The sequence below is a fragment of the Larimichthys crocea genome, chromosome VIII (assembly GCF_000972845.2).
Source record: "Larimichthys crocea isolate SSNF chromosome VIII, L_crocea_2.0, whole genome shotgun sequence".
Taxonomy (NCBI): domain Eukaryota; kingdom Metazoa; phylum Chordata; class Actinopteri; family Sciaenidae; genus Larimichthys; species Larimichthys crocea.
Genome location: NC_040018.1, coordinates 4,118,293 through 4,134,424, shown reverse-complemented (window position 1 = coordinate 4,134,424; position 16,132 = coordinate 4,118,293). Strand labels below are relative to the sequence as shown.

The window sequence follows — 16,132 nt, the reverse complement described above, 5'->3', positions numbered from 1 at the left end:
GTGGAAGGCCAACAAGCCGTCACCTGGAGGATGTAAAATATGCACAATATTGAAAAATCTTTCAAAGGTTTGTGCAGAATTTAGTTTCAGGAAAAAGTATGGAAAGGCATTTTAAAAGGTTACATCTTTCATTTCTGAAATCGAAAACAGCTGCAGCTTGACCACGGCTTGGCCTTTCTACTGCCGTAAACAACTGGAGTAAGAGGTTTGTATTTAAAGCTGAAGAGGCGTCTGCTCCCGAGTCTACACCTGTGGCAGTGATGGCGTCACATTTAAGATCTGCCCTTTGCAAGTGGAAACCGATGTTTACTGAATATTTACTTTATTTAATAAGCTGAAGAATGGTGTTAGATAATGTGTGTGTGTGTGTGAGAGAGAGTTTCTGACTCATGGTACTTCAGAATCAGACCGTATGACCAACCGTATGCTAGTATAGCTGTTCTGAGCTTTTAATCACGTAACACTATTTTCATCAACATATGGACTTTGCGTTGTTGTTGTACGACTTTAAGCACTTTATGGACATCTCAAAAAAAAAAAAAAAAACAGAAAATACTTCATTACAACCTGCACCACAGATATGAAACAGGAAACTCTGTCTGGACATGGTTTCCTCGCCTCTGATCTCCAAATCTCGCTTGGAAGTGTTGTGAACGCCGCGTAGATGGATGAAAGCAGTTTGTGTTCTACCAAAGAAAGTTATTTATGTCTTAATTAAGTTGTTATAGATCATCTTCGGTGAAATCAGAGCGATGATTCAGCACGACAGAAAGAAGAGATATCTGTGTTGGCAGATCTTGTGAGAGTTTGTTGCTGCTGGGACAGAGACAGGTCTCAAACAAAGTTAATTATCTCCTCCTGATTTGTCTGTCTGAAAAATGTCATTTTACTGTCAGAATGTTCAGAAGATATGTGGCTTGTGACAAATGAGTCCAATATTTACTTCAGTGGCTCTGAGAAGAAAGAATCGCTCATAATCTGTTGTCACATTCACCTCCTATTTAAGTCAATAGACTCAGGACTTGCTGCTGGTCTCCTAAAGGGGGACAGTGGCTAAACCAGTGTGTCATACAGGATACAGAAAGTGACTCTTCAGTGAGGTGTGTCTTTTATTAACTGGTTAAAGTTTTCAAGAAAAGTTTCATATCTAAATTCAGGAACAAAGACGAGGCCTCGAACTCATCCCATTTCTGCACCTCAAGTGCTTAAGCACACCTTATCCCTTCACTCCCTCTTTTATTCAGTTTTCCCTACCCAGCAAACCCCCCTTTTTTATTTTCTCCATAACTTTTCCTTCTCTCTCTTTTATTCAAATACAGGAACCACTGGGGCTCTAATTCGCAAAGCAACAAAGAGACAGCTCCAGCACTCCGAGTCTCAACTCCCTCATGGTTCCCTTCTGTCTTCCCGCTGTCAACCAGCAAGAGTCCATCTCTGAACTCCTCCATCTATCAATGACCCAGATTTCTCCTCTCATCCCTTACCCTCCACCCGCCTACTATTTATTCCTCTACCCTCACCCCTCAATTATCATCCGTTACCTTCCATCCACCTACCCATCCTCATCCGTCTATCCCTCATTCCTCCTACACTACATCACCTTGGCTCACCTTCATCCAAAATATGCAATAAACATGTTTAAATTTAAATCCATACTGGTGTGGTCTTTGTTAATAAAATGGAAGTTGTGGTGAGACTGTGTTGTCAGTTGATGTGCCCAAGTTCAAGAATGAACTCTGAATCTCAAACTGTTTGATGTGTATATACTGCATATACTACAAAATTCATCCAGCAAGGTAGACAGATGTATGACACATTTGATCCAAAGCTTTATAATCTGTGACTGTTTCTACGGGCGACATCTGCTACATTTGATATGAAATGGGCCTATTTACCATTTTGTTGCTTAATGACATCTGAAGCACTGTCATTATTGTTCATCATCTTCACTCACTGTGATGTAAACTGACTGCTTTAGCACTGCGGGATGACAAAAACTGATAACTCACTGCGTTAAGTGGTCCTAACATGTTTTGTCCTTAATGATGACAATATGTTGACTTTTAGTTTTATTACCCAAGTGCCATTGCATCTTCCTGCGACACTTTATTTCACATCTTTCATGTTGATGCCTCCGAATAATTTCACAATGATTGGCTTTCGCAGTTGGCAAGGCTGAACAACAGCTGTCTCCTGCTGTTGTGTTTCTCTTATTTGTTCTTGTAGTGAAGTTAAACATTTAAATTTCCCAAAGGGATGAAAAAGGAACTCTTTTTTTCTTCTTCTTCTTAAATAAGCAAACGAAAAAGTACATTTGGTTCTTATAGACTTTTGAAATGACCCTAGATAGTATTGTTTGATTTACTTTGTGTTTAGTAATAGTTAGTTTCTGAAATGAACTGTTCTTTGCCAAAGTGCAGTGCAGTATGTGCTGTTAAAGTAGCAAAGAGCCCCAGAGCATGAGGAAACACACTTGCACAGACCGTGTGACAGCATACAAACCAACCAACCAATCAACCAACTTGATTATACGGTTTATATGATTTTACAGCCTTTTACTTTGATGTTTTAGTTCACTGATCGACCTTGTTCCCACCGACAGCAGGCAGCTATTTTCAGCAAAAGACCTCTGATTAACCGGCAACACACTACCTGCCCGGCACCGAACAGCTGATAGACAAAGGTCGCAACTAACTGGTGAAATACTGGAGCTAAACGCACCACATAAAGAGTCACATATTTAACTTCAAATTAAAATCTAAGAGGAGACTGAATATTAGACTTGCATTTGCCAGCTGGTCCGGAACACAATTTTAATGAATGCTAATGTCTCTCTGTATCTGCGGCATGTGTTAATGAGCAATGCGTTTAGTACTCATTCATATTAATGTTATGTGGTAAAAATATGTCACTGTTGTGTTAACTGTATGACGGGCCAAAAACATTCTAATTAATGTAGGTTTAAGCTATTTTTGGTTGTTGTTAGTGATGTCAAATGTGCAATACTATTTTTTTTTTTTTTACTCTATACAATAATTGTACACATCAACTAATATTTATTCCATTTCTCAGCATTATAATCTATTTATACTTTTATATACTGTAGTATACATTTTTTAGGATATGTCTGTATTGTAATATATTACTACTGTCACTATCATATCTTCATTACAGTTTATGGTTAGTTGATGATTTGCTGCTGCTGTGAATCTGTGTCTCTCTATCTCTATCACAGGTTCCACTGCTACTGTAATCATTTTATCATTCATTGTAATTGTACAATATGTTTGTGTTGATTTGTTCTGTTCACGTGACATCTGTTGCACGTCTGTCCATCCTGGGAGAGGGATCCCTCCTCTGTGGCTCTTCCTGAGGTTTCTTCCACCTTTTTTCCCTGTTAAAGGTTTTTTTGAGCAAGTTTTTCCTCACTCGAACCGAGGGTCTAAGGACAGAGGGTGTCACTCCCTGTACAGATTGTAAAGCCCTCCAAATGTACTTTGTGACTTTGGGCTATACAAATAAAATCTGATTTGATTAATATATATTAGATCATGTAGTATAATAGAGATATTTTACATACTTCTTTTTTTTTTTGGCCTTTAATGATAGTATAGCTGAAGATAGACAGGAAGCAGGGACAGAGAGAGGGGGAGTGACACACAGTAAATGGCCGTCCGATGTGGGATTCGAACCGGCCACCGACCACCCCATATTTTACATACTTCTTATTTCTTTCTTCCTTTATTCTAATTTCTCTTTGTTTAGATATATTTCCATTTGAGAATGTAATGCTGTTCCTCCCTGAGGATCAATAAAGTATTTCTGACTCTGATATGCTTTGTAATTATCCTCTTAAAATGCTAATTTTAGGATCATGTATCTTGTGTATATTTTTGCTTTTGTTGTTTTTTCTTCCTGCCAGTTTTGAATGTGCATATACATTTTGATTATGTTCCATCCTGATTGGTTTCACCCGTCCCTTGTTAGTTTCACCTGTGTCTAGTTGTCCTGCCTTGTGGATTTAATCCCTGTTTTCCTTTGGGTCTTTGTCAGGTCGTACTGTGTCTGTTTGCCAGTACTATGTATTCTACTGTGTTCTGTGTATGTTCGCAAGTTCTGCATTTTGTTATCTGTGTTCCTGCTCCTGTATCCCAGTTTTGTTTTGGACTTCTGTAGTTTGGATTTTGGGTTTTTGGACTTCCCAGCTACCTTGTGTTATTTTGTGTTTTCTATCCCTAGGAAGTCATTAAAGTTACTTGGTGCTCACTATACCCCCTCCTCTCCATTTGGGCCCCCTTATTGAACCAGACCTGTGACTCCAACTATGAAAATTGACTGAAGACCCAAAATGAAATAAGTTACACTGATCTTGAATCCAGTATTTGATGTCCTGAAGACGTCTGGCCTAGTTCAAGCATAAATTATAAAGAGGACAGGACCTAAAACTGAACCCTGAGGAATCCCACAGGAAACAGTCAACTATGGATAAGAATGATTTTCCAGCTCTGACTCAGGTTTCCATCAGATTCACAGTTATATACCCCATGTTTCAGGATAAGAAACTATGTGGTGTACTGTGTCAAATGCTGATAAAAAAGGAGGAAGGCTTATTCTGATGCATCAGCAGCCAAAAAGAGATAATTAGTCAAGAGGGCTGATTCTGTCCATTGGAGCTAGACCTCTGAAACCAGAGTAGAGTTTTCAAAGACAGCATCTTGAAGCAGAAAAGACATGCAATTGAGTAAAAACGTTTTTTTCTCTGTGAAAAAAGGGAATTTTTGAAGATGAATGTGGTTGTTCAGGAAGAACTGAGCTGAACTCTTTTACTTCAAAGAAAAGGGGCAGTTGAAGTTTTCTAGCAACTTAAGTTTTCTAGCTCTCGAGGCAACTGAAGTTTTCTGAAAGGATGCTGAGACTAATTTTGTTAATGACAACTTCATAGAAAGACTGACGATAGAGCAGGTGGTTGCTTTCATGCTGCCTCAGTTCAGAAATGGTAATGTACTGTAGTGAAAAGATTCAGCACAGAAGACTTTGCCAAGGGTGACAGACAGTTACAAGTAGGTGGAGTAGTTTTATTTTTGAATGGATGAGTAATTAATAGCAGCTGCCTCTGCATATTATTTGAACACACTCAATTACCTCTACAGCCACAACTTGCAGTCTTTCTAAATAATGCTTCATGTGCACATTCATTTGCCTAATGCCCCAATATCACTGGAGGCACCCAGTGTTACATAGTTATTTATACAATTGTGCAAAAATGACTTTTATCTTCTGAAAGATGGAGTCTTCTACCTACACTATTCACCTTTTCTATTTTTCGGCAATGCTCACCCTCATCCCCTCTCAGCTGATCAGGCTGTTTTTCCACATGACACTAATGACTTTAAACTGCCGTTCCTTGTTTACCCGGTTTGGCAGAAGCAAAGAAGCCTATATGTTTGGAGTGCGTGGCCTTTTACTGGTCTGATGTAAAGAGGTATAAAGAGGTGTAAGACCTCTAAACCTCAGTTGTTTTATCTTTTGTTGAAATAAAGTATTTTCTGACAGAGAACCTGTCCGTCATTCTGTTGTATGGTTGCCTTCTGAAGTTAAAAACTCTGTGTTCAGCTGCTAAAAAATAAAAAAATATGACACTTATTTTACAACCTAGGAACATTAGTGCCAAAAGTTAAATCCTTCAAGACAGATGTAATTAACTGAGTATCATATATAGGTGCTGTTAGTTCAGTTTGTTAGCTTTGCTGCCCGGACTGTGAGCATTGAAGAGGAGGTTTTCAGGTCCGGAGATGGAGGTAGTACATAAGGGAAACAAATTCCTACTTATTGCCACTTGAAGCTTTCTGCTCTCACACAACGCAGATGGTCGCAGATTTACCACTTGACTTTGATATAGTGGATCCCTGATTTTAAGCACACAAAAATAGAGTCTATAGATTCATTTCTTCCCTTTCGAATTAATTAACCTAATGAAAATAAGTTGCATTGCAACTTGAAATCAATAAAACTGCTAAATTCCAATTAAGTTAATGATAAAAATAGTTGATTCCATTAAATTCCTTTATGATGTACTCACTGTGATAACATTCAGCTCCCACAAAGTGGATGTGTCAGGAACTAAACTGAAACCCCACAAAATGATGTAGTAAGGTAATCATATGCAAATTTTTTGGCCTTTCGTACTGTAGGTCTTAAGGTAGTTTGCTGAAAATGCTAATGTTATAGCAGGTACTGTTTAATGCATTCCTTACACCTTTGCACTTGTTTTTGGCTTTGGAAAGTCTAAAAAAATATATACCACCCTCCATTTAAAAACTGAGCTTCACTCTTTGGCTACTGTACCTCAACACAGTAGCTAAAGTAGGCCTGTGATTTGACAATCTAACCCAAACATTAGATTTCTAATCCTGTGTAAATACAAAAGTGTAAAATAAGAAAGAGGAAGATTATTAGCACTTACCGCTGTCCACCACGTTCCTGGGTTATCCAGGCCACAGTTGTCACTGTACTCCAGGCAGCAGGAGTCTGGCACACGGGTGGCATTATAAACTTCAAACCAGTCTGTGTGGTTGGTTACTCCACAGCAGCGAAACTGCAACCAGAGAAAAACATTGCAACAGAGTCTGGCCTTTTATTGATTGCACAATGAAATCCCCATGCATGATATAAAACGAATATTGTCCACTGATGGAGACTAAAACTATTTACCTGCCTAGAAGAAGATTTATTGAACAAAGTAATTCACATGTGCTGATTGTAGAAAACACTTTGTCTCCCTGATATCGAGCTGCAGCCCCCTTTTTGTACAATCCACATCTCATTTGTCTCAAAGTCCTAAATTCATTTTCTAACTTGCCCGCTTCTTTTTATCTACATCTTTTTCTCCTTTGTGATTGGTATCGATTTCTGATAAGGGATCATGGCTTTCACCACAATTCAATTCATCAGTGTACTTCATGAAAAGATAAAGTGCCTCTGATGTTTTGTTCATTCAGTGGACTTTTAATTCCATACAGGAATAATGCCGGCCGAGCTGCTCCCCACGCCACTCCGTGCACAGAATCAGGGATCGTGTGTTTAATTTAAAAACTCCCTCACCCGCTTAAACAGCGGATCAAGTTTGCAATTTATCACGGCAGAATTTAAATAACCAGAAAGCATTTGAAGCAAGAACAAATCAAAGGCTAAAAACTGCATGGATAGAGTCGTAACATTCGAAACGGTAACCAGCGTGGCATGTGACCCTTTCTAATTTATTGTGCCGGCATTTGTGAATGTTTTTATTGCTCCTTCTCATATATGTAGGTCCTTTTCTACCCCATAAGCAGCAATTAATTACATTCAGGGTGAACTTTGCTCCAGGGACATCTGCTGTATTATCTATTCAGTGACTCAGCATGTATAAAAAGAAGCTTGGGCTGAAGAGCAGTGACAGAATGAGAACTGCCTTTTAATGGTCTTCCTCTTAGCCAGACTTTATGGAGCCCCATACATACACACAGCATCTCTGATCTGACAAGGAAAAAAATGCACATTCACACTTGCACACATAAATTTTCAAACACAGCCTCATGCTATCATCCTGTATGCACATTTCCCACCCACACATGCAGACATATTTTTGTGTATTATTTGTATAGCACCACATTTCTGTCTTTTTTCTAGTCACCACACTTACACAATATGCCTTACAGACACTAGACACATGCGTGCACACTGAAGTGGAGCCAAACAGACAGCATTTACCGCACATTTGCTAATGGAACAAAACTACAAGCCAGTGAAACTGTGATGTGGGGGAAAAAAAGAGCCCTGAAGTCTCCAAATCTATCATTTCACATCTCTCATAGGCATTCACCGGCAGCAGCACCCGTCCAATGCAACCCTTAATTCCAAATCTCTGTTCTCACATTATGTTTTTTTTTTTTCTGCAGTGGAATTTTAAATATAAATTCATATATATAAATAATATAACGGAAAACGCACATCAAAGTGAGAGCTGGAAACAAAGATGACCTCAGAGAGCCTATGATGTTTTCATTAATCTGTCTGACAGCGTTTTCACCAAAACATTTAATAAACGTGTGTTTGTCGGTGGAAACATTTGTCCACATCCCATTAACTACAAAAAAAAAGAAAAAAGATTGCAGTGTTTTATTAAGATTTTACACAAAATAGAGAAATGTAAAATTAAATTGCCCTTCAACATTTCACTGCCCGCTTTTAATTTAATGTCATCACAGTGGTACAAATGGTTAAACCTTGCCGATGGCAAAGCTGAACAGTGTCACAATGAATAATGCAGTCAAAACGTCATGTATCTCAGACTGTGACAAGATATTTTGCATGCCTTGACTTGCTAAATGGCACTGAAGTTAATACTGAATGCACTGCGAACAGAATGTCTACTTTTTTTTTTCTTTTTTTTTTTTTAAAGCACTGTGACCTCAAAATCTTTGTGTTTAAAATTGTGTTTTAAAAATCTTCCATCTTGTGTCACCACCCTCCCGCTCCGGTGATCCCACATCTTACATCAGTTTGTACTATCATCCAGGCGTTGGTCAAACCCACGTTGCCCTCTGTGCCGAACAGCTGGAGGCCCTTCTTCAGGTCCCTCTGGGCGTAGTGATCAATCTGAGAACAGGAGGACAAATCTCATTACTACATGAGTGAGTCTGATTTATGTGTGAGCATCAAATGTTTGCGGCAGCTTATTTCCACTTTCACGAAGTGAGAAAATTTAAACTAAAGTGGCGACAAATAACATAGATTCACACTTCAATCTGTTAGAAATCAACCTAGCTAACACAAGTTGTTGTTTTTATTACCACTGTTATGGTATGTTTACCTTTTATTTGACAGAAGATCATATACATGTAGAAAGGCAAGAAGCACTGTGTTTACATGGTGAACTGTTTTACAGCATATACCACTGGTTCAGTAAAAACAAAACATTCTTATAATAGAGATGAAAATAATTAAATAACATTTTTTTTAACCATCAGGACAGAAAATCTCTTTGTTTGAAATAACATAATACACATAATAAAGAGCAAACACTACTTCAGCAATGCAGCAATATATGAGTCAATACATGTTTGAATCTTGTGTCACAAGGATATTTTATTGCTGTTTGCTCATTATATGCACGTTTGTACAAAGGCTTCCTTATGTATCCCTCCCTCTTTCAACTAAGAGTGGATATTCAATGTTAGATACAGCAAAAACACAGATTTTTGCAGATGATATGTTTCTTTTGGCTTCATCGGACCGTGACGTTCGGCACGCAGTGGAGTTGTTCGCAGTGTGAAGTGGCCAGAATGAGAGTCAACACTTCCAGGCCTGAGGCTATGGAAAACGGTGGAATGCTCCTTCTGGGTTGGGAGTGAGTTACTGCCCCAAGCGAAGTAGTTCAAATATGTCGAACTCTGGCGGCTCGGAGTGTAAAATGAAGTGTTGAACTGGTGCAGCGTCGGCAGGAATGTGGACGTTGTACCATGGCAGTCACAACGCTGTTTGGGTCTGTCCTCCATGTGGCATCAGAAGTGTTTTGCGTGCCAGGCTTTGTTAACTTTGGTCATTTTTTCTTGGTGTTCTGGGCACGTCCAACTGGTATAAGACCTCGGGGCTGACTGAGAACCATCTGGGGTAGGAGCATATAGCCCATCTGGCCTGGGATTGTCTTGGGATCCCCCAGGAGGAGCTGGAATGCATTGCTGGGCAGCTAAAGCTGCTGCCACTTTGACCCAACCACAGATAAGGCAAAGGACATGGATGGATCTATGGATGGAGCAAAAAAATACACAGAACATCTAATGATCTCTTGTGGGAGAAGTGGTTGGAACACTATTTTTCATGGCAGCCCACTGGTTTACATGGTTTCAAGTTGGTTTATGTAGTGGACCACTTAATTTGTAGTGGACCACTTAAGCACAAGGCTCCCTAAACACAAGTTTTTATAGGCGGAACAAAGTGGACGTTAATACCAGACTGTCTGCAGTTTCTCCTTTTAGCCCGACCAAATGGACAGAGAGAGACTGCAGTCTGTACTGATGCTCATTTTTTCTCAAGTGTTCTCAGAAAGTATAAAGACTAATAAACTGTCGTCAACAGTTGGAACAAGTGCACTTTGCTGAACTTAGAGAGGCTGGATTGGATTTGTTTTGACTGAACAAACACACTGCAGTGCAGCAGGTTACTGAGCCGCTGTTCAATAAATAAAGGTACATGCGGATCCATGTGGGTTTAGCTTAGAAGCTCAGGTTCAGCAATGTGAACCTAAACAAACAAGATAAAAAACATTTAACAAAAATCAGCTTTTCCAGTAAGCTTTGAAGAAAACAAACCGTACGAGTAAACACAGCTCCAGAGATGAATATGCTTAAATACACTGAAGCTTTGCTGTTACTGGCCCTGAAACACATTCATTTCAAATTAACAATAAAATCAGAGAGCAAACACAAACTCCACACACGCACACATACACAGAAGGCACTCAGCTTTGTTTACACATGTGGATGGTCAATCTCATCAGACATCAGTCACATTGATCTCCACTGACCTTGCTTTTTCCTATGCTGCAGGCTTTTAACCTGTATAGTGCTGCAGGCACCAAACACCTTGATAATTTTGTCTTCAAACACTCTAAGCATAGATATTTACCTTTAATTTGCCAGACATATTATATCATATTATACTGAAGGGATGAAAAGATTACAGTAAGTTGTTACCTGACAAAGACTTCCCTTCATGAGTGTCTTGCTTGCTGTAATCTGACATTTCCACGAGACAAAATTTTCTACACCTGACTGGTTTAACACACCACTTGCTGGGCTGTTAGTGGTCTTTGCTTCCCATTTTTAATCTGGAATCATGGTAGATATTCTGGATTTCTCCCACCAAACTACCAATGAACTACACACCAAAATTATAAATAGGCCATGTAGTTGCAAAATTCTTCTTAACCTTCTTGTCCTCAGTAAAGTCTACAGTTATTGTTGCAGTTCACTGAGAACTGTCACTCAAATGTCTAAATAAAAAACGATTGCTTATGACAATTACAAGTTGTATCCATTTTAAAAACACTTCCTCGTTAATTTGATGCCAAAATATGTGTCATTTGTATCTTTTTAAACCAAATCTGACTCAACATTCAAACATCAGAAGGACAAAAACAAATAGCATTAAAACTGTTGTAAACAGACAGTTGTAACTGTCCTTTATAAGACCAAACCACACAGGACAAAAAAAAAATCCTTTTTAAACATGTAAAAGTCACCACGACTGAGTCAGTTCTCCCTGCTGACTCTTCGGCAAACTGCCCTGGAACAGCATCTGTCTCTGCAGTGAGAGCCAGGTAAGTCCCGCTGTTTACTGAATATGTGATATGATGTGAGCAAAACACTTTTAACTCACTGTGTCTTTGTCGCTTTGCACTACGCACAGTGGGTCAGGATCTCCCTCATAACCCAATCTTACGGCTTCCATAAGATTGTAAACATGGAGCAAAAAGAAAAATCATAGAAATCAATGTAACAATGTACATTTTTGGTTCTGCTTATTGATAAAAACTATCTACAGTACAAAATCCATGACTTCATCTTCCATGTTTTATTACACGGGGAATCATTTTAGAACTAGAAAATTTCTAAAGAAATTTGGAGTGTGCCTGACTCTGGCCCCGTCGCCCCCATACATTATTACTGACACTGCTCAGCAAATTCAGTACTAGAAAATTCCCACAGAAAATTTGAGACTGACGAGTGGGCTGTTGCAGGGGGTCTGTATTCAAAAAGCACACCTCAAATAGTCATTTTTAACATGTTTATTTAGACACGGGAGCAGCTAGCACTTACGCGCTCGCAATTACCATTAGCATGTTATCCTTACTGTAGCATGTTAGCGCTGATGCGCTAGCAATTAGCATGTTAGCATTAACATGTTAACATTAGCATGTTAGCATTAACATGTTAACATTAGCATGTATTTCATTCTTAGTGGCTAATGCTAGTTAACATTAGCATGTTAACATTAGCATGTTAAGGTTAGCATGTTAACGCTGATACGCTGATGCGCTAGTAATTACCATTAACATGTTAGCATTAACAATTACCATTAGCTTGTTAGCATTAGCATGTTAACATTAGCATGGTAGCGTTGATGCGCTAAGAATTAACATTAGCATGTTACCATTAGCATGTTAGTGCTGATGCGCTGACGCGTTAGCAATTAACTTTAGCATGTTGACATTAGCATGTTACCATTAGCATGCATTTAATTCTTAGTGGCTAATCCTAATTACCATTAGCATGTTAACATTAGCATGTTAGCAATTAACATGTATTTAATTCCTAGTGGCTAATGTTAATTAATTAATTATGTTAGCAAATAGCATGTCTTTACAGATAGCGCTAATGCGCTAGCTGCTCTGCTGTCACTGTCTGCCATTTTAGACAGACAAGTTCAAATTAAGTGCCAAGAACTACTAAAATGGCCACCGCTCAGCTTCTGCCTGCTGGCCCCTCCTCCCTCTCCTCCTTCAAGCAGGCTGAGGTTGCCAAGCAACCAGGACCAACTGTAATCAGGAGAGCAGTTACTGCACCTGTTAGAATGTCACTTAGAGACTGAGAGAAAATGCTGAGACCTTCCCTCGAAGAGGAACGATTTCTGGCTAAACCGTATTTCCAATCATTGAACTGACATAACTGGGAGCATCCTGAGCCCTTCCTGAACGTCTACATAGGCATTTTGTGTCGATAAATGAAGAAATGTGCTCTTGAGAGAAATTGAAAGAAGCGGTACTTCTGCTTTCCTCCAGAAAATTTCCTGCCTTTTTAACATGGGAGTCTATGAGGGTGTTGATGGGTGCTGCTGCCGAATCTCCGCGTCTCAAGCCAAAACTATATATCTGACAGCTTCAACAATGTTATCACTGCGACCGCCTCGAATTTTCCTACGTTTCTATCTATAAATGATTTCTGTAGCTTCACATTTGCGGCCACAGTCGCAGTTTACACATTTATTTTTCAACGACTTTTTCTCTCCCTCTCCACTGTAGTGATGACATCACGCACTCTACTGTAGCTCTGGAAAGTTCTCGCAATACACACCCATTCATTTTTTGGCGTCGTTTTTGGCGATTTTTGGCAAAACCGTTTGCCGAAACTCTTAGAAAAGTCATAGCAATCGATTCCCGGCTGAGCCGCACGTTTTGATACCCGTTTTGTGTATGACAAAAAATCTGGGAGGAGTAGCGAGACAAAAAAAGGCAAAAGAAGAATAAGCACCGGAATAAGCGCGGTGGATAACATATACTGTAGTGTGCACCTTACACGCACACTCAATTACAAGCATGATCAAGTCAAGTTAGAGGTATCCTGTAGGGTTAGAGCGCTATAGAGCACCATGTTTATGAGTGGTGCAATACACATTGCTGTCAAAGAGTTCATGTCATTTCACTAATTGACAACTGGCGGAGATTACATGCCAAAAATGTGCTTGTAGAAGAAAGAAGACCACAAATGAAACCAATTTAGGACTGGAAAACATTTGAAAAGTCGCCTTTGAGTATGTTTACTGAGGAAGGAAATGCTGAAACCCTGAATGTATTTATGTCTTATTCATATTTTTCTCTGTTTACAAGAAAAGCTCCACGGGGTGCTTAAAGATTTATTATTTTACATCTAAAAGGAGTAGCTTTAATCATTGTTAATGACTCCATTTTGAGAGGTGACTCACGCTACCATTAAAAAATCATTTTCCCTGAGTGTTCATGATTTGTGAGTCAAGCCTGCGTGTCTGTGCAATCATAGGTGAGTTGAGATTTCTGGATTCCCTTATTAGGCAACGGCTCGTAAAATGAATCACCGTCACAGTTTTAGGAGGAGGTGTTCCTGTAATCTGTGATGGAGGAGATCCCAAGAAGAGAAATGGTGAGAGTCAAGAAATGTGATATTTGCAGTAGTATCTACAGTACAGGCAAATTAATGTAATTAAGGGTGTTTGATTAGAGGTCATTATTAGAGGCTTTGAGGTAAAATGTTTAATACACCCTGGGGCAAGATGATCCAGGTGTTCAGCTTATCACTGTGCCAGACTGTTAAAACAAAGGGGCTCGTGACATAGCCAAAGAATAAAGCAGACAAGAGAGACAAGTTACTCTAAGAAGATGTATTGAGGAAATCATGAAAAAGATTGAATTAAGGGTTTGTGACAGAAACACCAGAGGATGTGATGCACACATCTATCTCTCCCTGAAAACAGTCTGTTTTTATGTTTTTGTTTTTATGAATATGATTTAACAACAGCGCATGTTTAATGCAACAAATCACGGTGACAGTTTCATCTTTTTTTAAAACTCAAAACAACACTGTGAAAATTTGCTCAATAAAAATGCCAGCCCCAATTTTGTGGGGGTGTGGTGACTGTATATCAAATCACAGAACGCCAACATGACACGTGTATCCTTGCAGACAAGAACAGAGAAGCATCCTGACAATTCGAGATGGACAATGTTCTTGACAAGCAAAAGTTCCCAGCTGTTTCAGCCTACTTTTAAATTCTATAAGGTGCCATTTACTGAACAATAGCACACTGTTATCAACTTCTGAACCTTTATTTTTGTTGTATTGGATTATTGGCAATCAAAGAAACAAGCCTCTAGTCTCCAAAAATGGAGAGGCACTTGATCAATGAGAAACATTGATCAAGCTAACATTCAATGCATCCTCATTAGATAAAGACTTTCGAGGTTTATACTTTCTTGTTTGCCTCTTGTGTCAGTAAAAACCTTTTTTAAAAGAGCAAAAGTAAAGATTTTCAGTTGTTTTAAGAACACAGTTTAACCTTGTCCAGAATTGTATTGTAACAAAAGACTTAAACAAAATATCACCAGAAAGAGACTATTCCTGTTAAACTGTGTAAGCCGACGACCTGGTGACCTCTCTGTCTCTGCACAGATCTCTGAATGCCTCTCAGACGTATCTACATGGATGAAGGCACACCACCTCCAGCTGAACCTTTCAAAAACTGAGCTGCTGTTCCTCTCAGCCAAACAAACTATACACCATGATATCAGCATCAAAACTGACTCCCTATCTCTCACCCCTATCGGAGTATTGAGAAACGTATAGGAGTCATGATCGATGACCAAGTAACCTTCTCTGATCACGTTGCCTCGGTTTATTGGTTGTGCTGCTTTACACTTTAAAACATAAGACCTTAACTAAGCCTTAACTAATTCAACATGCTACCTAGCACCTGATACAGGCTGTGGTCGTCTCGCAACTCGATTACTGTACCGCCCTCCTGACAGGCCTCCCAGTCTACAGAGTGAAACCCTTACAGGTGATCCAGAATGCTGCAGCACGCCTGATCTTCAATCAACCTGAAAGGGCACCTATTACCTCGCTGCTCAGCGAGCTCCCCTGGCTACCTGTAGCAACCCACATTTCAATTCAAATAGCTAATGCTTGCCTACAAAATAGTCTCCTGTTCTGCACTCACTTACTTGCCCTTATACAGACATATGTTGTGTTCTGCCACCCGTATGCTCAGGGCAATCCAAACTTTTCTTGTCTGTTGTTCCCTATTGGTGAAATGTCCTACCAGTTCTTACCAGATCAGGGGCGTCACTCTCTCAGCAATACTGTAAGTACTTCTCTCATAGAATACCTATTGCCATACTAATAAGTCCTTGTCACACTGTACCTTAATTGTTTCTCTTTCTGCAAGTTGCTTGGGATAAAAGCATTAGTTAATGACTTAATATAAATGTCAATGTAAGCTACTGTAATACTGTATTTCCTGAAACGTAGCACACTGAGTCCAAAGCTATTTCCAAAATTCACAGTACGAGAGAAGCACTAATAGTCAAGCAGTGAGGATGAATTTGTGGTTGTCTCACTTCTTGAAAGTAGAAAGAGAAAATGTCGGGTCCATCCTGAGAAGGGGGTCATCTGCCCCTAATGAAGCCGTCTGCTCCTGCAGGACCTGACACTGCTGTCTCTCTCGTCTTCTCTCCTCCCTTCTCTCCACTGGAGGTACCTGAAGGGGCTGAACTGTCCTCCCTTTCTGCCCGTGCGCTGTCCTCATCCTCTACATCTTTTGACAGATTAAAAAAACTCTTCTG

The 16,132-nt window shown here is 39.5% G+C and overlaps 1 protein-coding gene across 4 annotated transcripts in view; it reads right to left on the bottom strand.

The window, feature by feature from the left end:
- tspan4a (tetraspanin 4a) overlaps window positions 1-16,132 on the bottom strand; it is a 151,008-nt gene that overhangs the window by 9,693 nt on the left and 125,183 nt on the right. For all 4 annotated transcript variants that reach the window (XM_010735709.3, XM_019275857.2, XM_019275854.2 and 1 more), the window contains exons 5-6: window positions 8,536-8,637; window positions 6,464-6,595 (exon numbers count right to left, since the gene is read on the bottom strand). In XM_010735709.3, the coding sequence (XP_010734011.1) occupies window positions 6,464-6,595; window positions 8,536-8,637 (234 nt within the window). The remainder of the gene's footprint in view (window positions 1-6,463; window positions 6,596-8,535; window positions 8,638-16,132) is intronic.